Here is a 25,028-nt window from a genome sequence, read left to right on the forward strand (position 1 = left end):
ACTGAACAACACTCTAGATCAAATGGACTTAGTTGATATATACAGAAGTTTTCACCCCAAAGAAGCAAAATATACATACTTCTCAAGTGCACATGGAACATTTTCAAAGATAGACCACATGGTAGGACACAAAACAAGCCTTAACAAATTCAAGAAAATTGAAATTATATCAAGCATCTTCTCAGATCACAATGGCTTAAAATTGGAAATCAACCTCAAGGAAAAAACTCAAAAACATTCAAACTCATGGAGAATGAATAACATGCCATTAAATAATGAATGGGTTAACAATGACATCAAGGAAGAAATCAAAAAATTTCTGGAAACTAATGATAATGAACACACAACAACCCAAAACCTATGGGATACAGCGAAAGCAGTCCTAAGAGGAAAGTTCATAGCAATACAGGCCTACCTAAAAAAGCTAGAAGAATCTCTAATAAAAAATTTAACCCTACAGCTACAAGAACTAGAAGAAGAAAAACAGGCAAAGCCCAGATCAAGTAGAAGGAAGGAAATCATCAAGATCAGAGCACAATTAAATGACATAGATTCTAAACTAACAATTCAAAAGATCAACAAAAGTAGGAGCTGGTTCTTTGAAAAGATAAACAAAATTGACAATCCTTTAACCAGGCTCATCAAGAAAAAAAGAGAGAGGACCCAAATAAATAAAATCAGAAACAAAAGCGGAGAAATCACAACTGATACAACAGAAATACAAAGCATTATAAGAAATTATTACGAACAACTGTATGGCAAGAAATTAGACAACCTAGAGGAAATGGACAAATTCCTGGAAACCTATAGTCTTCCCAAACTGAATCAAGAAGAAGCAGAAAGTCTGAATAGACCAATAACAGCTAGTGAAATTGAAGCAGTAATCAAAAAACTCCCAACACACAAAAGCCCTGGACCGGATGGCTTCACAAGTGAACTCTACAAAACATTTAGGAAAGAACTAACTCCTATCCTCCTCAGACTATTCCAAAAGATACAAGAAGAGGGAAGACTCCCAAACCCGTTCTATGAAGCCAGTATAACCCTAATTCCAAAACCAGGTCAAGACACAACAAAGAAAGAAAACTACAGGCCAATATCGCTGATGAACATAGATGCTAAAATCCGCAACAAAATATTGGCAAACCGGATTCAGCAACACATTAGAAAGATCATACACCATAATCAAGTAGGATTCATCCCAGGGATGCAAGGATGGTTTAATATTCGCAAATCAATAACCATAATAGAACACATAAAGAAAATGAAAGACAAAAACCACATGATCATATCAATAGATGCAGAAAAAGCATTTGATAAAGTACAACACCCATTTATGATAAAAACTCTCAGCAAAATGGGAATAGAGGGAGCATACCTCAACATAATAAAGGCCATATATGAGAAACCTGAAGCCAACATCATACTCAATGGGCAAAAACTGAGAGTATTCCCCCTGAGATCAAGAACAAGACAAGGATGTCCGCTCTCTCCACTCCTATTCAACATAGTCTTGGAAGTTCTAGCCACAGCAGTCACACAAGAAAGAGAAATAAAAGGCATCCAAATTGGAAAAGAGGAAGTAAAATTGTCATTATTTGCAGATGACATGATAGTGTACACAGAAAACCCTATAGACTCCACAAAAAACTACTCAACCTAATAAGTGAATTTGGCAAAATAGCAGGATACAAAGTCAATATTAAGAAATCGAAGGCATTTTTATACACCAACAATAAAAACTCATAGAAACTGAAAGAAAAATCCCATTTACCATAGCAACAAGAAAAATGAAATACCTAGGAATAAACTTAACCAAGGAGGTAAAAGACCTGTACTCAAAAAACTACATAACACTGAAGAAAGAAATTAAAGAAGATACAAATAAATGGGAGCACATACCATGCTCATGGATGGGAAGAATCAACATCATTAAAATGTCCATACTACCCAAAGCAATTTATAGATTCAATGCAATCCCTACTAAAATACCAACAACATATTTCACAGACCTAGAACAAATACTTCAAAAATTTATATGGAACCAAAAAAGAGCTCGAATAGCCACAGCAATTTTGAGGAAGAACACAGTAGGAGGAATCACAATACCTGATATCAAACTATACTACAAGACCACGGATATCAGAACAGTCTGGTACTGGCATAAAAACAGACATATAGATCAATGGAACAGAATAGAGAGCCCATAAATAAACCCAGGTTCATATAGTCAACTAATATTTGACAAAGGGGGAAAGAACATCAAATGGAGTGAAAAGAGCCTCTTCAACAAATGGTGTTGGGAGAACTGGACAGGGACATGCAAAAAAATGAAACTAGACCACCAACTTACACCATACACCAGAATAAACTCAAAATGGATCAAAGACTTAAATGTAAGCCGTGATACCATAAAAGTCCTAGAGGAAAAAATAGGAAGGAAAATTTCAGATATCCCACGTAGCAATGTTTTCACTGATATATCTCCTAAGGCAAGGGAAATAAAGGAAAGAATAAACAAATGGGACTACATCAAACTAAAAAGTTTCTGCTCAGCTAAAGAAAACATCAGCAAGATGAAAAGGAAATCAACCATATGGGAAAATATATTCGCCAATGACATCTCAGACAAGGGATTGATCTCCAAAATATATAAAGAACTCATATGACTCAACACCAAGAAGACAGACAACCCAATTAAAAAATGGGCAAAGGACCTGAACAAACACTTCTCCAAAGAAGACATACAGAGGGCCCACAGACATATGAAAGTATGCTCAACATCACTAGCCATCAGGGAGATGCAAATAAAAACCACAATGAGATATCACCTCACACCAGTCAGAATGGCCATCATCAACAAATCAACAAACAACTTGTGCTGGAGAGGATGCAGAGAAACAGGAACCCTGGTGCATTGCTGGTGGGAATGCAGACTGGTGCAGCCACTATGGAAAACAGTATGGAATTACCTCAAAAAACTAAAAATGGAACTGCCTTTTGAACCAGCAATTCCATTGCTAGGATTATATCCGAAAAATCCTGAAACACCAATTCAGAAGAGTCTATGCACTCCAATGTTCATAGCAGCACTATTCACAATAGCCAAGTGCTGGAAACAACCTAAATGCCCATCTGTAGATGAGTGGATCAAAAAACTGTGGTACATTTACACAATGGAGTACTATGTAGCAGAAAGAAAGAAGGAACTTCTACCATTTGCAACAACATGGATGGAACTAGAGAGAATTATGCTTAGCGAAATAAGCCAGGCAACGAAAGAAAAATACCTTATGCTGTCACCTATTACAGGAAACTAATGAACAACACAAACAAATGAACAAAATTGAACCAGAGCTATGTAAACAAGAAGTAGACTAACAGTAACAAGGGGGGAGGTGGGAGGGAGGGAAGGGGGTAAGAAAGGGAAGGGTCAAGTCAAAAAACATGTATAAACAACCCACGGACATGGGCAACTGGGTGGGGACTGAATGTGGGGGAAGGGAGGGGCAGGGTGCAGGGAAGTAAGAGGGGGAAAAAAGTGAGACAACTGTAATGGAAAAACAAACAAATTTTTTTTTTATTTTTAGTGGGGGAAAAATGAAAATATGAAGAATGGAAATGCCAGTTCAGTGAATATTAGGACAAAGATTTTCCTTCACGTTGTATATTTTTCTCCCTATTTGATCCCTCCAGAGTTTGGCATTCTAAACAAGTAAGTAATGACAGAAGTTTCTTTGCATAGAACTAATAAGACCAGTTGTTAATAGAGGTCTTGTTGACCAAGCCTTTGACTGGAATGTCAAGCCTAAAGGAGACATATTTGGGCTCAGGTTGTTACCAAAAAGCCCCAAGGAACTGGGAATGACTTTCAAAGGTAATAAAAGCCCGCAAGATAAAAGGCCTGGTACCATGGTTGGTTGTGCGGTCCACAGCAATCTTTCCAGGGAAGGAACGAAGGTTGTTTTCCTGAAAGATGGCTAGAAGGGACCATAGGACACAATGAAAAACCAGAAAGACTTGGAAAGGACAGGTGTGTACAGGCAAGGATGAATGCCAGGTATGTGGCTCAACTTCTGTGCCATGAAGAGCAGACTGAAGGTCACCCTAAATGTTCCTTGGGTAAGTTCCAGCAAAGCAGAACTAAAGATCATAAGTGATCATTTGCTGCTCTTGTTGTGTTTATGCAAATGAACAGGATAAATTAAAAATGGACTTAATGTAGTCCCTTTAAAGACAAGGAGGGTAATCTTAGGAAAATCACAATGATCAGTAGTAGACTAAAAAGTAGGGCAACTAACAGTCTTAAAAGTTTCTTCTCATTTAAAAAATGGTTTCACTTGAAAATTAAACCATGTCTGTGATATCATCAAAGATATTCAAGTTGCAGGCAAGTAGAATGTCAAGTGCCTTGCAATTGGATGTCTCCCCAATAAGACAACCTTACAGATTTAGAGACTTGTTTGTTGGTTATGTTACATAAATTAACATGTGTTTTCTGTTTTCAAAGGGCATAAGCCTATGATCGCATTACCTGAGTGACTGTCTGTACGCATAAGCCTCACTTAATCCTCTCTGCAGCGCTGCCTCCTAAGACTCAATGGTTTGGCTGAACTAAATGGTTGGGTTGGTGAAGAATGGGATGGTCTGTGGGCTTCACTTTAAAACTGGTTTCTCTCTTCTATCCTAATGGCTTGGACAGAAAGGTCCCAGAGGTCTGAGGGGGGGGGAAACCTAAATTATTTCCCTCAGCCCAAACTAAGTATGGTGGGCAAAAGGGTTTTGGACAGGTGAGATGTGCCTGGCACACCTTCCTCCAAAGAAGCCCTTCTCTTCCCTAAAGTGGGACATTGAAAAATTAATCCCTGCCTTTTGTCATCTAGTGGTTATGGATTGAATGATGTCTTTTAACCCTTTTCGCCAAATCTGTTGCCCCCAGAATACAACAAGGATGCCAGCCTGTTAAACCAAGCACGCCGTTGTCCAGGGACAGCCAACTGACCTGGAGTCTGCACGATCCTTCCCCATGTGGGAAGGCCACCCTCCCCTCCACACCCCCACTATTATTAGGGTTTTCTGGACCCAAGGGTAGGTAGGACGACGACCCTGTCCAGCTTCAAGCAGCTAGAGGAGCTTGAGACCTTCGCCCATTGTCCTTTACAAGATTACAAAGGGTCTTAATATCTGAGAGGGAGGGATAGTTATTTTTCACGAACCATGGGTATGGACTTGGGGGGGATTGCTGGGGGAGGGAGATGCTGGGGAGAGGGGAGTAAAGGGGAGAAAATTGGAACTATTGTAACAATATAATCAATAAAATACAAAAAAAATAAATAAACTATAAAAAAAAAAAAAGACTGGGCTAACACTTAATTTATTTTTCTGAATAATTTAGGTATTTGAAACCAAAACTACGTGCTGGACTTCAATGTCATTTCTTAATATTCTTACTCCCCATTCTACAATGTAAAAAATTAAGAACCTTCTTTTTCAACATAAAAATTTGCACAGAAAATAGTCACTTAGCAGCTTGGAGGCTACTCCCTTTATAAGGGCCTGCTTTTGTAAGGTTGGTCCTGGGCTGGCACCTGGGAACTTGGCATTTGGGAACTTTGCACTTGAACCATTTCCTAACTAAAAACGTGGTTCACTGTCTACTATCTGTATAAACAGTGTCATTTATGGTCAACCCCTGCTTTATTCTGGAGGAGGGGGGAGTCTAGAATTTTGTTTCAGGTAGGCAGACAGTATCTTCATGGGCAGTCCAATAAAAAGATTTGGCTACTAGCCTCTAACTGACTTCCCCAGGCAGAAACACTGTGTACATCTTATTGCATTATTCATTGCTGGTTAAAGGAACCAGTTCAGTGTGACCCCCACAAGAGAAAGGGAACAGAAGAAAGCTTGTGCATGGATTATTATTCCCATATGTAATAAATTAGATACATTAAGAATCAATATTACAAGTCTTTCCTAACAACTGATTAATAATCATTAAAAAGTTGAGAAACAAAATTCAACGGAAATACTATAAATCAGAGGTCTCCAAGCTCTCTCCTACCTGTACATAAATGCTGTCAAATTACCACCTGAGCTCCGCCTCCTGTCTCCCCTGGCTCCCCACTCTGGTCTGTGGAAAAACTGTTGTTCACAAAATCAGTCCCTGGTGCCAAAAAGGCTGGGAACTGCTGCTATAAATGTCTGATTTTATTTAAAGGCAATAAACTTGAAAAGTACATTATTTGGTGTAGACTTTATCTTGATTAATTTTTTTTCCTGTTATATGGTATTATAACTTAGGTTGGAGTATTAGACTATATACTTCAAAGAAAAATATAAAGACTAATGAAAATAATGGCCATCATGCACTTCTCATGTGCATACTGCAAATACTTCATCTTGATCTATTTTATTTAAATTTCACACTCAGCTGTAAATAGTTCATTGCTATTTAAGTATATAAATAAGAAAAATAAAGAATAGCAGAAGATTGTCACAAAATCTTTCTTATCATCTTTAGAGTTTTTTTTTTTTTTTAAGGTCTTTACAACATATTTTGAAAATAAAATTGATGAATTTGGGTGCAAGTAGAAGAAAATTAAAGTGACTATGAAGTATTTCCATTTGTAGTCACAGATAACCTTCATACTTTCTAATGCTTACTTTAAAAAATTATAGTCTTTTATTAAAAACTTAGCTCAGAAATAAACAAACAAAAAAGATCTTATGAGTCTTACTGATAAATTTCAAAGAAGCTGATAAATAAGATTTCAAACAAATTTTATCTGTTTAAACCCATTTCATTATATAAGTATAAATTTAAGTAATTTGAAAAGTTATATGTAGTTATATACATATGTATTTATATTTTAAATGTTATCAGTTGCTGCCATTTCTGCTTTTGGTTACATCTATTTTGCAGTAATGATGATTATGTCAGATAGTAAATCTCTTATGAACTTAATTATGTGTCATAACATATAAGTTTAGTTATTGTAAAGGCAACATGGAAATTCCCACTAGGGTACTTACAAGATTAAAAAACGAATATTTGCCCTGGCTGGGTGGCTCAGTTGGTTGGGGCCTTGTCCCGGACACCAACACGTTGCAGATTCAATTCCCAGTCAGGGCATATACCTAGGCTGCTGGTTTGATCCCTAGTCAGGGCACATATGGGAGGCAACAAATTGATGTTTCTCTCTCACATCAATGTTCTCTCTCTGTCTCTCTCTCTTTCTTTCCCTTCCTCTGTCTCTCTAAAATCAATAAATACATTCATGGGTAAGAATTTTAAAAAAGAAAAAAATATGTTTACTTTTATTATATTTAAAATAATTTTTATAACTCTTAAAAACAATCCAAAAGCCAATCCCAATTATGGAAAAGATATAGCTATTCAGATGGATAGAGGGAGAAAGATTAGAAAGAAATATATATCAAAACATTAACAGTAATCTTTAGTAGCTTAAATTTTCTTATTTTATTTCCTATGTTTTATGAAGTCTTATATAATACATATTACTTTTATCAACAGGATATGTTATCCTGAAATAATAAATACAACTGTCACAAAGCTATAACTTGAGTTTCTATGTTAATTAAATGGCAATCTGATCAGTTTTTACTGCTATTATACAGATAATTTAAATGTTATACAATTCTATAACTGAACCCTGCGTTAAAAAATAAGTTTTAGTTGCATGTTTCCGCTTTTCATTGGATGCTGTGTAATATATATATTTTTAATAATTTTCTGATATGAGATTAGCAATTTCAATAAACATTACTGTTAACTTAAAATGGACACTAAAAAAGAATGTATTAATTATTCTGTATTACTTATAAAATACAGCTTATTCTATAAAACATTCTTCATGAATATAGCTTCCAGATTAAAGATGTTAATAAACAAAACCTACATTGAGAGCAATCAGGATGATGTCATTTATATCGACTTTGTCAGGAGAACTTGTGCAAGCTTCAATACCTTCATTTGAAAGATACCTGTTGGAATAAAATAAATAGCTTAATATTTTCTAAAATAAAAATTAACCAAAATTATTTTTTTAAATCAACATGCAATTTTGTTCTCTACTATGAAATGCTTCCACAAATACTAGGGAAAGAGTCGTGGATACTCCCTGATTATTCACTATGGCTGATAGAATAGAATGAACAGTGCATATTTTTCCCTTTTTGTATCCTTTTTAATGGCAATTTGGATATTGTGGTAAGACAATTAAAATACCAATATACTTTTTAAAGAATGTATAAGCTACTCTTTACTATTATACAAATATAATCTCTAACTTAAACACTTGGTAATACAGTAAACTGTTGGAGATTCAGATGCACTCTAAAAACAGAGCTAAAAACAACATAACTTTAAATTTGGTCCAACAGAAATTTCCTCTGTGCTATTTTCCTACATTATCTTCTCAAGTCCCCTTTCTTAACTGTAATGTTCCCTAAAACCCTTAAAATGACTGCAAGTGGCACAAAGATAGGCAACTCTTTCCCTTGTGTCTTTTACCTTTCCTGTATCTTTTCAGTTTACTCATTGTCTTATTGCCCTTTGTTCTTTTACCCAGTCCAAACGAACCGCACATCTCTTGCAAGCAATAAGGCAATAATTAATTCAAGATTACTGAATCTGAGGTGGGAGGATCATCTCTAACCCATACATTTATGCTCAACACAGCCATTTTGAAATTCTTTGACAAATTCTACAATTCAGGTTTCATCCACCAAAAAGTTCATCTATAAAATTGCCCACTAGCATTTGACATATTTTGTAATATGTATCAACTCCTTTAACCAAAGGGCTAGTGCTAGCTAGCACTGCCTCTGCAGGCATTCACCCATTAGACAGACAGAGGAGTACTAGTCTGACAGCTAGCTCCCAATGGCCAATTATTCCACTATCAACGCCAAACGTTAGACTGATTCTAAGATATTTGTCAACTAAACTCTACTTGGAGACAACAACCAAAGGGCTCTTGCCTTAAGGAAACGGAATGAATGAGTTCTCTAAAGTAAACAGAGAAAGAAAAAAGAAATGTAAATTGAAGAGTGTAAAAACACCAGGACATTAAAGTTGATAAGCCTATAAATAAGTTCAAGGAGATAACATCAGGCAAGTATAGATATAAATCAAAGCAAAAATGTGTTTAACAAAATTAGATACAATTAAAAGTTTAAGGCCATGGAAGGCTAAACTACAATGATGAATAAAAGCTAGTTAAGTGGGTTACAGAGAAAAAAAATTAAGAATAAGTATGTAGATCAGTATGTTAAGAATACACAAATGGGAGGCAGTTCTAATAGAATATAAGGGACCATGAAATACAAATGTCTGCAATCAGCATAGATGGTTAAAACACTACTTTAATTCAAAATTCCTGGACTTCGGACCAATATGGAGGCATAGGTAGACATGCTTTGCCTCCTTCCACAACCATAAGAAGGATTACAATGACCTCAAAACAAAAACCAACTAGTACTAGAAAATCAAACTGCATGGAAGTCCAACAAAGATATAAAGAAGAAGCAATACTCATCCAGACAGGTAGGAGTGGCGGAACTAGGGCGGAAAGGATGTGGTATGGCAGCTGTAGTGGGGGAGGCAGTAGCTGTGGCTAGTGGTCAGAAAGATCAGTCACACATTATGAAACCTGGGAGGGACACCTGGGGAGCAATCCCAGTCCCAAACCAGGCTCCCCAGTTCAAGGTTCTAGTGCTGGGAAAATAAAGTCTCATTGCTTTTGGCTGTGAAAGCCAGTGGGGGCCAGGGTGGCAGAAGAAACTGCCGGTCTCTCAGGAGAGTCTGTTTAGAGGTCCCCCACCCTGGTCCTAGAACGTCCGCAAACCCACCCACTCTGGGAACCAATACTAGAGCAACAGCTAGAGGAGGGCCAGTCACATATGGGAAGTGAGAGAAGTGACAGGAAAAGGGGTGAGTGCTGAGCAAGTGGCATTGGTCCCTCCCTGACCCTTTCGGACATACAGCACTACAACGTGGTGAAACGGGTTTCAGTGGACAGGGGGAAGGGGTGAATAGGGGAAAGGTGCAGGAATCAAGAAGTGTAACTGGTAATCACAGAATAAACAGGGGAGCATTAAATATAGTATAGGAAATGGAGAAGCCAAAGAACTTATGTGCATGACCCATGGACATTAACTAAGGGGCGTAGATTGCTGGAGGGAAGGAAGATCTATTGGCAGAGTTGGGAAAGAGGAAAAAATTGGGACAATTGTAATAACATAATCAATAAAATATACTTAAAAAAATTGCTGGATGGGTAGGAGGGGTGAAGCTGAGGCAGAGAGGTCAAGCTGTGCTGACGGAGGCAGCAGTGGTGATGGCAGCGGGCGGCGGTAAGCACAGACACCCGTATTTAAGGGGAGGCAAAAAGCACCTGGGGAGCACCCCCGGCTGCAGACCAGACCCATCAGTTTACAATTCCAATGCCAGGGAAGACACACCCCCATTGCCTTGAACTGTGAGGCCTGGATGGGGTGGGGACAGAGTAGGAGGCTCCCAGTCTCTCAGTGGCGAGTGAACGGCAGGAATCCATCTTGGACCCCCACCCTCACAGAAAACACTACAGCGTGGTGAGAAGGGTCGCCCGGTAGTGACGAGTGCACAGGGCTCCACCCCCTATAGCGTAGAGGTGTGACAGCCCCGCCCAGAAAGCAAAGGTAAACACAAAACTGTCAGGATGGCACAGATCATGATAGAGATCCTGGTGATGCAGCTGACCAGACAGCAAATATCTAATCTAATATCTCAGCAGATAGGAAATCTTTCAGACCTAAGTTCAGAGCTTTGGTTATAAAAATGTTTACAAACCTAACAGCAGATTCTTAAACAAGACAGAGAAGGAATGAAGGCTAGTCCTACTGAAATGAACAAAAACATATACGAAACTAGTGGTGAGGGAAAGAAACCAGAGATCAAATCAACAAATTGGAACATAGGGAAGAAACAGTCAACAGTGCAGAAGGAGGAAATGAAAAGTGAGGAAAATGAGGAGAGGCTTAGAAACCTATGGGACAGCTATAAGCAGGCCAACATCCAAATCATAGGGTTGCCAGAAGGTGAAGAAGAACTAGAAATTGAAAAATTATGTGAAAAAATAATGAAGCACAACTTCCCTAACTTGGGGAAGGAAATAGACTTACAGGTCCAGGAAGCACAGAGAGTTCCAAATAAACTGGACCCAGGGAGAACCACTCCAAGACACATTATAATCAAAATGTCAAAAATTAAAGATAAAGAGAGAATCTTAAAAGCAGCAAGAGAGAAGAAGAGAATTACATACAAAGGGGTCCCAATAAGACTATCAGCTTATTTCTCAAAAGAAACTCTGCAGGTAAGAAGGGACAGGCAAGAAATATTCAAAGTAATGAAAAGCAAAAACCTACAACCACAAATACTCTATCCAGCGAAGCTGTCATTCAGAATAGAAGGACAGAGAAAGTGCTTCCAGGACAAAGGAAAACTGAAGGAGTTCATCAGATCCAAGCCACTACTATATGAAATGTTAAAGGGACTTGTTTAGGAGAAAGAGGATCAAAACTATGAACTTAAAATGAAAACTGTATCATAACAACCAACAATTGAAGCTAGGGAACCAAAACAAAGGCAAACTAGGCAACGAGAGTGGGAAAAAAATTTAGGTATGGGGAACATTTGGGGGGGAGGTCGGCAGGGAGGGGAAAGGGGGGAGGGGAAAAGGGAGGGAGATGGCACAGGAATTAAGAAGCACAGTAGGAGGGAGTGGAGTAGACAGAAAGATGTTGAGAAGAACTATATGCACAACCAATGGGCATGGACTAAGGGGTGGGACAACTGGAGGGGGGAGTCACTGGGTGGAGGGGAACAAAGGGAAAAGAAATTGGGGCAACTGTAACAGCATAATCAATTAAGCATATTTTTAAAAATGACTAAGCTGGTAGAGCAATGAATCTGCATCAAATTTAACATTAAGTTTGAACATTTCTCTGTGGAAACTATTTGGATGATTCAGAAGACTGTAGCTATGGCAACTGGTGATTGGCAGCTTCATCACGACAACACACCCGCTCATGCATCATGTTTCCTGCAGAGTTTTCTGGCAAAACATCAAATCTTTTAGGTGCCTCAGTCTCCCTACAGCCCAGATGTGGTGCCCTGTGACTTCTGGCTTTGCCCAAAACTAAAATCACCTTTGAAAGGGAAGAGATTCCAGACCGTCAATGAGATTCAGGAAAATACAACAGGGCAGCTGAAGGCAACTGGGAGAACTGTGTGAGGAGCCAATGTGCCTACTTTGAAGGGGACTGAGGTGTCACTATCCAATGTACAATGTTTCTTGTATCTTACATCTTCTTCAATATATGTCTCTATTTTTCATATTACATGGCTGGATACCTTCTGAACAGACCTTGTATATAGTATGTGTATATGCATACATACTATATATGTATAATGTGTGTGTGTGTGTGTGTGTATATATATATATATATATTTGTGTGTGTGTATATATGTAATTTATAACAAAAGTAAACATGGATAAAGTTCTGACCCCACAAATGAGGTATGTACAAGGTTATTAATTGCAACATTGTCTGCACGAGCAAAAGACTATAAATAACTCAAATGTCTATCAATAAGTGGCTGGTCAAATAAATTATATTTCATTTAAAAAATTGCTAAGTTACCAGTCAGGGCACATAACTAGGTTGCACATCAGGTCCCCATTTGGGGGCATGAGTGAGAGGCAACCACACAGAGATGTTTCTCTCCCTCTCTTTCTCCTTTCCCCTCTCTCTAAAAATAAAATAAATAAACAAATAAATAAATAAATAATTTTTAAAAGAAATTGCTAAGTTAATTTCCTTATTATTCTGTTAATTTTTCACTGTTCATAGCCATTGACTATATCTGTCATTAATCACCTTATAAATTCAGTTCTACAAATATTAATAAAGTCCTTATTTATGTGAAAAATATTATGATTCAGTAATTAGAATAGTAAATGATGAAAATGAAGCACCTGCCTTTAAGGAAGGACTTTACAGTCTCATATAAAGCATAATACAATACATAAACAGCTATCACATAAAGCCAAAATAATTATAAACAGAATGTTATAGCCCTGGCCAAGTGGCTTAGTTGGTTGGAACACCAACTTACAACATCAAAAAGGTCTCAGGTTCAGTCCCCTGGTCAGGGCACATATGTAGGTTGTGGCTTTGAGCCCCGGTTTTGGTGTATATGGGAGGCAAGCGATCACTGTTGCTCTCGCATCGATGTCTCTCCCTCTCTCTCTCAAATCAATAAATATATTCTCAGGTGAGGATTAAAAGAATGTTATAGGGGCTCAACATGGCTGTGAAATTGGAAAGATACATAAAAGGGAATAGTATGAGCAAAACATGGAAGTAAAAAAGTGTGGAACATGCTGGCTGGGAAATTGAGAAGAAAGGAGAGATAAATACAGGTTGAGGCTAATTTTAGAAATTGTCAGTACACAACAGAATATGGGTGATATTTAAATGATAATTGAGTTATTACAGAAATGCAACTTTCAAGATTCCTACACAATGGGGAAATAACATGGAATGACTAACAAAACACTTTGTTTTCTAGGAAAGCAACTCTTTAGCAGTAAAAGATTATAGGATGGCAGATGAGCTGGAATAGGTCATCAAAATAATCAAAGTTCACCTCTTCAATTCTAAAGCTGAATAAAAAGCCCAAAGTTAATTAAACTTGCCCCGAAATACAAACTTAAGTGATGCAAAATAAAAACAAGAACGCTTTTTGACTCTCAGTTCAGTAGTTTTTTTATTACGACACGTCATTTTGAAATTTATTTTTATTATTTTTTTTCCTTTATTTTTGTTTCCACTATTACAGAGATTCCATTTCCTCCACCTTCACCTCCTCTTCCCTCTGGCCATCATCACAGTTTTTATTTACAACACACTATTTTTATTTATCAGTAACTAATTCTAATATTAGAACTATGAGCTTTTGATAAACATAAGCGAACATCTATACAAATCAGTTTCCTATTCAACTAGATACTTCACCGACACACACAAAAAAGCACAACTAGCTACTTCACAGTGAATTCCAAAATATATTTTAAAAGACTAGGTCTAGTTTCATAGTAAAAGATCAGGGAACTAATACTAATAATTAGAAATTCTAAAATTGTTATAACAATAAAAATACCGATCCCTACAAAATATAAAAAGGGAAAATCTACCTAAAAAAATTCTAAAGGCAGCAACCATAAGGGTGTAGAAGGAAATTCGACTACCCATGTAGGTCAGTCTTAATTTGCAAGTTTTACACATCTCCCTTACTCATCCTTCATATTATGAAAAACCAAAGAACTTGAACCTTACAGCTTTACTCCATAATCATCAAGAAACAGGAGATCCACTCACAGCCCTCCCAGTAATATTGGTGATCCTTCTGTATCTACTGTACCATTTTCACCGAAGGACTGAATCTAAATTAACCACAACTTGGATTTACAATTTAATCATTTTGTTTTTGTAACCATTTAAAACTCCATTATTATCAATGAATAGAACAAGTGATAAAAGGAAGTCAAATGCCCAAATTGGCTTCAAAATGTACCGCAGTAGCACAGTAACTGAAAGAACAAAACAACACAGGATTCACCAGCCGTATATGAGGTAAGAAAGAAAGGCATGGACCTAAAGAAGAAATGAGACCCAGAGAGCTCTTGCTTACTAAAACAGGCAGCAAAAGCACACATATTTTTCTCTCTCTAATGGAGATTTTGAAAAATTACCATTATAAAACCACTCATTACTGTTATGAACTAAAAATATATCAGAATGCAGTTAATTGACAAGCAGGGCACTAAAGGGCTAAATTTTTGTATGATACAGAATAGACTAACATTTCTCACTAATTTTACCTTCAAATAATGGCATTTAAAATCACAATTTAATAAATGCTCAACTTTTTAAAATAAGATTTTAGAAAGCACTTCATTTCTCATAGAGGTTAAAATTCCATCTTATTCAGAATCACTAAATTTGTAATCCTAAGCAACTCTTTTTACTTCAGAAGTAAAAGCTTTAAAATCAATTATTATCCACCAATCTGGGGGAGAGGAGGTTTCCTATTACAAATAATGAATACATATTCCATAAGAAGGATCGCACAGCCTAACTGCCACTACATCAACTTCACCTCCTATTCAGAAGTCATGTGGCCATATAAAACAGACATGTCCAAACTATAGTTCAAGGATCTCAATTGACAGAAAACTGATAAAAACAAATACTATCATTTAAATCTCACTTATTTGATCCAGATAGTGATCATCACTGCCTCTTACCACCAGTAAGGGAAAAGAGAGGCCATTTTCCTTTGATCCATCCATCTGAGAGCAGGTAAATCTTGAGTCTAACATAATGAGGAGGATCAAGACAAACCAAAGAGTACACGGCCCATCTAAAGGCGGCAGCCATAACTCAACTCCAGTTGACTGTAGGAGCACAGGTAAAGCAGCTATTGTCAGAGCTTCTCATTTTTACTTTTGGTTTGATTTTTTTTTTTTTTTGAAAGCAATATACAAGCCTAGATGTGGCATACACACTTTGTACTTACTAACTGTATTAGTTTATTAAATGTATCTGCTCGTTTGCCCTGGTATATTTCCAAGTTGTCTTTGACATGCAGGGTTGTGTCATGAAGTGTCTCTCAAATGATATATTATTCGCAGTTGACAGTCTTTGCAAGCAAAAGAGGAAAAGAGCTATGTCTTCACATCCCTCTGTACGATTCTTGGAGAGCAGTGAACATAATTATGCATGTAAAAAATGTTCTTACCAAAGTCATCTACAACAGACTAAAAGGTGTCAAATCATTTAGTTTGTCCTAAAGATTTTATAAATTAGATATATATAGATTTCACTTTTATCTCAGACTTCTAGAGATAGATAGACAGATAGATAGATAAGACAGATAAATCTAACTGGCCAGAAACACTAAAAAGCAAACAGTAAAGTTTTACACTCCACCCACCTCCACCATCCAAGCAATGATGCCCATTCAAGCCTGAACTGAGACCTGGATCCCTAAAATAATCAAAGACAGAATCTATTATTGCATATACAATTTAGGATGATTACACCTGAAAATTCTTTAAAATGCAAACAGGAAAAAAAAAAGAGTAAAAACATTCTTCCCAAATGGATAGGGACTCAATCAAAAAATGAAAGAGTTACCTGGACAATGACTGGTACATGGAAGTCTTAACTGTCTCTGAATAGATCTTGTGGTTTTGGGGGCCTCTGATCTATACACGATTATTTGCTACCACGTTGAGATTACTGGCCCACATATGTTATCAGAATTTAATAAATGAATTCCTCCTTAAGTACAAAGAAAATAAAGATAATTAACTTCCAATTACTCAAGCTGATACGGGGACAGGAAAGAATAACACATAACAGATAATCAAAAAATTGCTTATATCAAAAGGTATCTTTAATTTTAGCACATATAAAACTTGACAACCTACTGCAAATTCCTAAGACATTAAAAAATAATTTAAAAAATTACCTGAATAATTCACTCTCCTTATCCTGTCCCCATTCCCACAGTGTAAGTGGATTGTAATAAACCTGCCCTCAAATTCAGTTTTTGGTATTACGTACTCTCATACTCAGCCAGAGACATGGAAATAATAACTTGCTAACTTCCTTATCTAGGGGAAAAGAAAGTGGCTTATAAATTCCTCTTAATTAATAAAACTGAGGAAAATACAGTATTTAGCCATTTTAACAAGATTAGTAAGGTAATAAGGCTCCTAAGATTTGGACACAAAGTCTGCTTCTAATAACTTAGTACAGATGAAATCAATATACACACTCATTACAGTTTACAGATACATTAGAGGTCAAAAAATCGCGAAGAACATAAATTAGTACACCAGCAATAATTTGAATGAATCCATGGAATTCCATGTCTAAATCTCGATTAAGCACAGCAAATAAGAGGATCAGAATTCTACTACAGGTAATTCAGAAGAGAGAGGATTACACACAAATGGTGAAATATGATAAAAGGTCTTTTACTGCATTTCCCTTAACAACTAAGTACCTCTCCTATCACTGCCATTTTCTTTCCTTCTTTACGCAAAGTGGCCATTATGCTGAAATGAATACCACAATCTTTTTTCCAACAATTACAATAGAGATCTGAATTAACTCTAGCTTAAAATTTAATTTTCTCCATGACTTATATATGAATGATTCATATGAATAAAATGTATTATTTAAAGTACCCCTAAGAAAAATCACACTTGGTGTTGATCTTTACCTGTTTTCAATAAACAACTTATTCAAAAATAAATTCTTTTAAAATGCACTTCTCAGTTTTCATTTTTATGATTTCTTTGCATGTACAATTGTATATTATTTCTGCTACTTAGCTAACCTATATTAGATTTTCCCACACATATATACTTACACACACCACAGAATTTATTTACATTTCTTCTACACTAAGTTTTCTGATTGTTATATTACAAAAAATAAAAATAAACTTCAAAAGCAAAGAAATCATGAAATGTTAATATTTTAAAAACAAATGTTTCATAAAACAGGCCTGCACAAAACCTAAAATGATGAATATGCAAAAGTTAAAAAAAATTTACTTAGTAATACAGAAGCATTATTTTTTATGAGTAAGAACCTTTTAGAGATGTTAAGAATTATGAAATGCCTCGGTAAACATCATGATTAACATTCATAGTACTCAAACTTCAACATTTCAGTGGCCAAAATGTTTTTAGCCTAACATTAATGATTGAAAGATGGAAATTAGAAGAAGTACTAGGGAAAGCCCTTTGTAAAGTTATATCAAATTTAAAACATTTTAAAGGGTTTAAATTCTGAAAAACAGAAACCTATATTTTGTTAAGCACTTCCTTTCAAATGCTAATTTATTAGCTAATTCTAAAGGGTGTACTACTTGAAATCACCACTAGATGACAACCTTGCTTCAAGTAAAACATCACACTACTATTGGAAGTTGAGACTCCAAAGATGTCTAAACTAGCTTTAAAATAAAGGTTTCTAACATTTATTGTTTGTTGTTGTTGTTGGGAAGTAGCAATAGCACAGAAAATAAAATAGGCTTTGTTAATTTTAGGATTTGTTTTTGCTATAAAGATTACTCAGGGTTTAAAAAATACTCATTTAGTAAACATTCAACACATATCTCCTCACAAGAAAAAAAAATTGAAGTATATCAAAAAACAATTTTCTCTCCTATTATCTCCTACATTCATTCTTTGGAAATAGAGACTTATACAAGTACACATAATTTATTAGAGACTAATGCTTATTTGCAGTGAAATAGCTACAAAGAGTATTTTCAACATTATTTCATTAGTTGCTTTTCTCTGACATCAACATAAATAAACATCACAACTTTAAGATAATAACTATAAGATAGGTGACAATAAATTACAACTTCTACTTCTGTGATTCATTTTCAGATATTAAAATATTTTCCCATACATAAAACAAACCATTTAGTCATTATCCCTAGAATATTTATTTGATATAAAAAATTATAACAGCAGAACAAATATTTGTAAATTCCTTTGGAATTTTATACCTGAGATATTACAAAGTCTAGTTGCAATGGGAACCTCGCTATGTTATTATTCATTTTTGTAAACCATACCTTCAGATAAATTTAAAAGTATAAAATGAAGGCCTAGATATTTACTTTCATTGGAGGTTAAAATTTATGTCTTTAGTTTAATTCAACATTTTTATTGTTTATTTCAGAAGCAGAGCTGAGGTTATTTTTTAATAACTCGTTTTAAAATGTAAGGTTATTTGATATTTCTGTCACCCTCCCCTCAGCACAAAGGTGATGGCTGTAAGCCACACATCAGGTGGAGAGGTGCACTTCAGGCCCGGTGCCCTGTGCACTGACCACTGCAACACAGTATCAGCACCTGCAGAGTCCATGCCAAAGACCTCTCAGGACTAACCCCAAGAGACTGCATACTCAGTTAAAAGTTTCCTTAAGATATGCTATTTTCAAAATGTAAGATAACATACCAAAAATTAGAAGGCATTTTTATAGAGCTCAGAGAGTCATCAGATCTGTACTCTTAAGAATAAATGATGGCTGAACTAAGTGGCTGGGTTGATGAAGAATGGGGTGGTCTGTGGGCTTCACTTTAAAACTGATTTCTCTTTTCTATCCTAATGGCTTGGACAGAAAGAGCCAAGAGGTCTGAGAGGGGTGAAACCTAAAATATTCCCCTTAGCTCAAACTAAGTATAGTGGGCAAAAGGGTTTTGGACAGGTGAGATGTACCTGGCACACCTTCCTCCAAAGAAGCTCTTCTTTTCCCTAATATGGGACATTGAAGAATTAATACCTGCCTTTTGTCATCTAGTGGTTATGGATTGAATGATGTCTTTTAACCCTTTTCGCCAAATCTGTTGCCCCCAGAATACAACAAGGATGGCAGCCTGTTAAACCAAGCACGCCACTGTCCGGGGACAGCCACCTGACCTGGAGTCTGCACGATCCTTCCCCATGTGGGAAGGCCACCCTCCCCTCCACACCCCCACTCTTACTAGGGATTTCTGGACCCAAGGGCCAGTAGGACAATGACCATGCCCAGCTTGAAGCAGCTAGAGGAGCATGAGACCTTCGCCCATTGTCCTTTATAATATTATAAAGGGTCTTAAGTCTGGGGTGGGGGGTGTTGTTATTTTTTATTGTTACAAAAAATAATTAATTAATCATTAAAAAAAAAAAAGAATAATATGGGAAAGGGTAAAGCCAGAGAGCTTGTATGCACGACCCATAAACATGAACTAAGGAGGGGGGGATTGCTGGGGAAAGGGGGGTACTGGGTGGAGGGCAGCAAAGAGGAAAAAGAATTGGAACTATTGTAACAACAGAATCAATAAAATATACTTTAAAAAAAATAAATGAGACAGCATGAAGTATTTAGCATGTGTTTGGTAAAAAGTAGATGCTAAATAAATACCAGTTTTGTTCCTTCTTAAATACTGTACCCTTGGTGTTATTCTGCTAAATATTTTCAAAACATAATGATTCTCAAAGATGTGTTCTAGGTTCTCAGAAGAAAGCAAAGAATGAAATTTGCTTGACAATAAAGGATATTTCCTAAAGGTTACAATAGTCAAAAGTGTGTATGCATCATTATAGGAAGACTGAACTACTTATTTCTAACATACTAATAATAATCACCTGGAGTTCACTGATAACTGAAGGAAAAATTTCAACAAGATTTTTAAAATGTTATTAATTTGTTGAAATCCTCCAATTTTACAAATAAGGATGAATATACAGTTTTTAACAATAAGAAAATAAATTATTCCATAAGAATGTGCAACTCTCTCTGCCCCTAACAGACTTTCCAATGCAAAATACATTGCTATCATTTTTGCTAGTGTACCATTTATGTCAACATTTAAAATAATGTCAAGAAACAGCTGGTAAGTAATAATTTTAAAATTCTACAGCACAGAGAATAATTGTTATATCTAATTTTTAAATTAGACATTTTATATTTAATTCTAATTTAAATTGATGCCATTTATTTGAAAATATAAAAATGAAAATCTTCAATTATCATAGCCAATTATATCAAATACTCATTTATTTCTAGTTATGTAATCATGTATTGTACCATCTAATAGCATAATAATTCTCCATAAATTGAAATGAAAATGAGGTCTAAAAATCAAAGAGTAGTCATTTAAATGTTATGAAATTAAATAAATACTAAACAAATAAATAAATCTTTTGCCAAAAGCATGAAAGTCCCATATATATCTTAGACAAAAAATATGAATACTTCTAATTTTCATTTTTTGAAAATGCATCTTAAATACAAAATGCTTGACATTAATTAAATTTTTGAAATTTAAATGCACTAAATAAATGTTAAGGTTTTAATTTTTTAGCTTAGAACACATAATTCAAACATACTTGTGGACAGTGGGCCAGAGCCCAGGAAGTCTCTGCCCATTGACCAGATGGCATCAGGAGGAGGCTCTTACAACTGAGCTGGTGAAAAGCCCTTCTTCCTAACCCTTCCAGTACAAGACTGAGGTGGGACTTGGAGAAGGCAGGTACAGGAGCCGTAGAAGTCAAAACAGCACAGGGGCAGGTTCTGGACAAAAGAGGCCTGTCAGTCTAGCTTGGGGAGAGAAGGATTCGGTTGGGAGCTGGACCCACCCAAAGTGCATGAAAGTTTGGGAGGTTGATTTATCATTTTGAGAAGGCACCTGGTCCATCCCGAAGGAACAAAGGAACTCACTAGCTCTGTGTTCTGACTCAGGACCTGCATTCACACGGTGTTCCTGCTTGTTCTTTCCATGGCCCACCTGTCCTTTGAAGCCACATTGTCCTTGGCTTCCAGGAGGGAGTCTTTCTCCCTCTCTCCCTCTTGCCGACCTTGTGAAGCATTCGCTGGGCGTTCACACATTCTCCCCTGGTAGAACACGACCTTGCAGCCTTAGCAGCCGCATAGCTCATAGCCTGCAGGAGGGAGCCTGAAACCGACAGCAGCTGGAAACAAGCTATGTTACCTGGTTGACAGATTAGCAGCCACCTGCAGGCTCCAAAGGACGGTACTTTATAAAGTGGAGCAGGAACTCTGAGCACAGGCTTTTGTTTTGGTCTTGCTGAGGGTGGCTGGACTGTGTCTGGGTTTTGCAGAAGAGATAAGCTTTAAGACAGGAGTCTGCTGTTCTCCCAGATTGGGCATCATCTGAATAAAACCTCTTTCCTTTTTTAACCACCAGCTATCTCACAAGTTTAGCTTTTGTGGCAGCAGGCAGACAAACCCCCTTTTTTTGTCTGGTAACAAAACCTCACGGTTAGTGGTACTCAAATATTCTAATCTCTGGACCTTGTGAATGTTACTTTGCTTGGAAAAATGGTATTAACAGATGATATTAAGTTAAGGATCCTGAGATGATTATCCAGCTAGGCCCTAAATCCAATGACAAGTGTCCTTATAAAAGAGACGCACACAGAGGAGAGCCCAAGAAAAGATGAAGGCAGATACTGGAGGTATGAGATCTCAAACCAAGGAATGCCAGAATCCACTAGAAGCTGTAAGAGGCGAGTATCTGATTCTCCTTGGACTTTCTGGAGGAAGGACAACTCTGTACACACCTTCATTTCAGACTTCTGGCCTCTAGAACTGTGAGAGATTGTTTCTATTGTTTTAAGCTACCCAGTTTGTGGTAATTAGTGACAGCAGCCATAGGAAAAAAATACACCTATTATGAATTTAAATAATTATTTGAAAAGTATTGATTCAATTAAATAAAAACCATTTTTTGAAAGGTCATCTTTAGATCAGAATCTACAAAAAAGAACATTTTCTTCTCAGTTTAAATGCCTTGATTCATTAACTCTTCCTGAATGAATCCTTGCAGTGAATTTGTTTGGTGTGTTTAGGCTATAAATAATAAAACACAAACTGTTCAGAAGTATAATTAAAATTTAATAGTGATCCTTCTCCAATTCTTCTTCCCCAAAATAAACAGTATTAGCAATCTTAGGTATATCCTTATAATATATATATACACACATAGGTAGGGGTGGAATTTGGAAGGAAATACTTGTTCATAAAAATAGACTCATTTTACACTTAAGTATATAGCAATAAAAGAGGAATGATATAAGCAACTTATTATTAAATGGTTCAGAAAAAAATTATGAATATACAGAGAGAGAGAGAGAACAAAAAGGGAGGGGAAAAATAAAAAGCAAATCTGGTAAAGTTAACAATTGGTGAATTAATATGAAAGATATACAGAAGTTCTTCATACGATTCTATCAACTTTCTTTACATGTAAAATTATTTCAGAATAAATTACAAAAAAAGTAAAAAATACTCATTTTATGCAAAATATTTTGCAATAGATGTTTTCATTTAAGAATATATCATGGCCAATTTCTACGTCAAACATATATACAGGGTGGGGCAAAAGTAGGTTTATAGTTGTTTGTATGGAAAAATACAATAGTTAATAATAATACAAGAGTAAACCTGTGTTTCATGTACTCACAATGTAACTTACTTTTTTGCCAACTTGTATATGTCAGAATGGGGAAAAAGAACTTTAAACTCTAAAATTATAAATTATTTTGTGTTTTTGGATAATTTAAATGTTTTAATGAAATGATTTTGCTTAACTTTTTTTTTTAATATTTCTTTTTATTTTCTTTTATTTACTTACTTTTAGAGAGAGTGAAAGAGGGAGAGAAACAGCAATTTGCAAGATATACATCAATCGGTTCCCTCTTGCATGTCCCCAACCAGGGACCTGGCCTGCAACATAGGCATATGCCCCGACTGGGAATCGTACAAGCGACCTTTTGGTTTGCAGAATGGCGCTCAATCCACTGAGCCACATCAGCCAGGGTGAAATGATTTTTTTTAAGTAATGTCTTATTTTAAGAAAATTTAATTGATAAACAAATATCCCTAAAGAGCTTTACGATTTAAACACTTTCAACGGCTGATTAAGATGTAAGATGAATGAAACCATCCCTTCCTACGCTCTTTCACAGTCATGTGTTGAAGTTTACATATTTGGCTCCTGTGATTCCCATACCTATTGGGGGGGGGGGGGCGGTGTGCCATACCTACTGGGTGTGTGTGTGTGTGTGTTATTATCCCCATTTAAGAAGAGAGGAGTCAATATATGATCTCTAAGGTACCAGTTCAGGGTATGATGAAGATCCTACTGGATATATTACGATACCCTTAAAATCCCCACCTGACCCCCACTTTAGAAAATATCTAAACATCAGGACAAAATACAAAAAGCCACCAAAGCTACTGGAGAATGAGCAAAAACCACTGGTAGGAAATGCATGCTCACTTGGATAAGAAAGACAGGGAGCTACAAGTTAACTTCTGGTCCCTAGGGCTTTTAGCCTAGGAAAATGAGCAGTCCAAATGGTGGACGTAGCAGCAAGTTACAGAAGGACATACCCACAATCTTTCTGGTCTGTGGAACTGAAAAAGGGAGTGAGGAAACCAGGAGCACTTAAGTGTGTGTGGGGGCATCCTATAAAGAAAAAACCCTCAAAGGGGACCCCCAAACTGTCTAGCCACATCTCTGATTGACCTCTGAATGACCCATGTACAGAACAGACTCAAATCAGCCCAGCTAAACACAAGATTTCAACAGAGAATAGAGCTGTTGCACATGATAATCCTGAGTCCACAGTTCATGACCAGAAACAAAAAGTACCATCTATAACATAGGAAACAGTAATCATTAGTGAAAAGCAACAGGACCCAAATCTCCACAACTTAACAGCTCTTAATATCCAGGACACAATCCGAAATTGCCTAACATACGAAGAACCAAAAAATGGAACATATTCTCTAGAGAAAAAAAGAAAAAATCAATCAAATCTGATTATAACATGAACCAGATGTTGGAACTAACAGACAAGAATTTTAAAGTAAATATAACTATTCTCAGTTAGGAAAAGAATATTTGCAATACACTAAATCTGAGCAGAAAAATAAGAAGTCTGAACAGAGAGACAGAAACAATTAAAAAATCAAATGGAAATCTTACAATGGAATACTATTTCAAAAATAAAATAGAATTGACAGCACGAAATAAACACAGAGTAGAAAGATTTATTTTACGTGAATTAGTATACTTTTTAAAGATTTTGCTTATTTTTAGAGGGAGGGAAAGGGAGGGAGAAAGAGCAGGAGAGAAACATCAATGCAAGAGAGAAGCAGCACTTGGTTGCTTCTAGAACATACCTGGACCAGGGACTAATTAAACCTCAACCCAGGCATATGCCCTGAACCAATGACCTTTCAGCTTGAGGCACAACACCCAACGAACTGAGCCACACGGTCAGAGCTGAAGTGGTACACTATTAACAAGAAATGAACTGTGAAGAGTTAAGGATATTATATACTGTAATCC

At 36.3% G+C, this 25,028-nt stretch overlaps 1 protein-coding gene across 6 annotated transcripts in view; it reads right to left on the bottom strand.

Annotated features, from left to right (window-relative positions):
- Positions 1-25,028, bottom strand: part of TDRD3 (tudor domain containing 3) — a 179,113-nt gene that overhangs the window by 103,590 nt on the left and 50,495 nt on the right. For all 6 annotated transcript variants that reach the window (XR_016507406.1, XR_016507405.1, XR_016507407.1 and 3 more), the window contains exon 2: positions 7,920-8,004. Coding sequence is in view for 3 of the 6 variants with exons in the window: in XM_090258148.1 (XP_090114274.1) it covers positions 7,920-8,004 (85 nt within the window). In the remaining 3 variants the exon portion in view is untranslated. The remainder of the gene's footprint in view (positions 1-7,919; positions 8,005-25,028) is intronic.

The sequence above is a fragment of the Furipterus horrens genome, unplaced genomic scaffold (assembly GCF_987537825.1).
Source record: "Furipterus horrens unplaced genomic scaffold, mFurHor1.1.pri manual_scaffold_12, whole genome shotgun sequence".
NCBI classification, from domain to species: Eukaryota; Metazoa; Chordata; class Mammalia; order Chiroptera; family Furipteridae; genus Furipterus; species Furipterus horrens.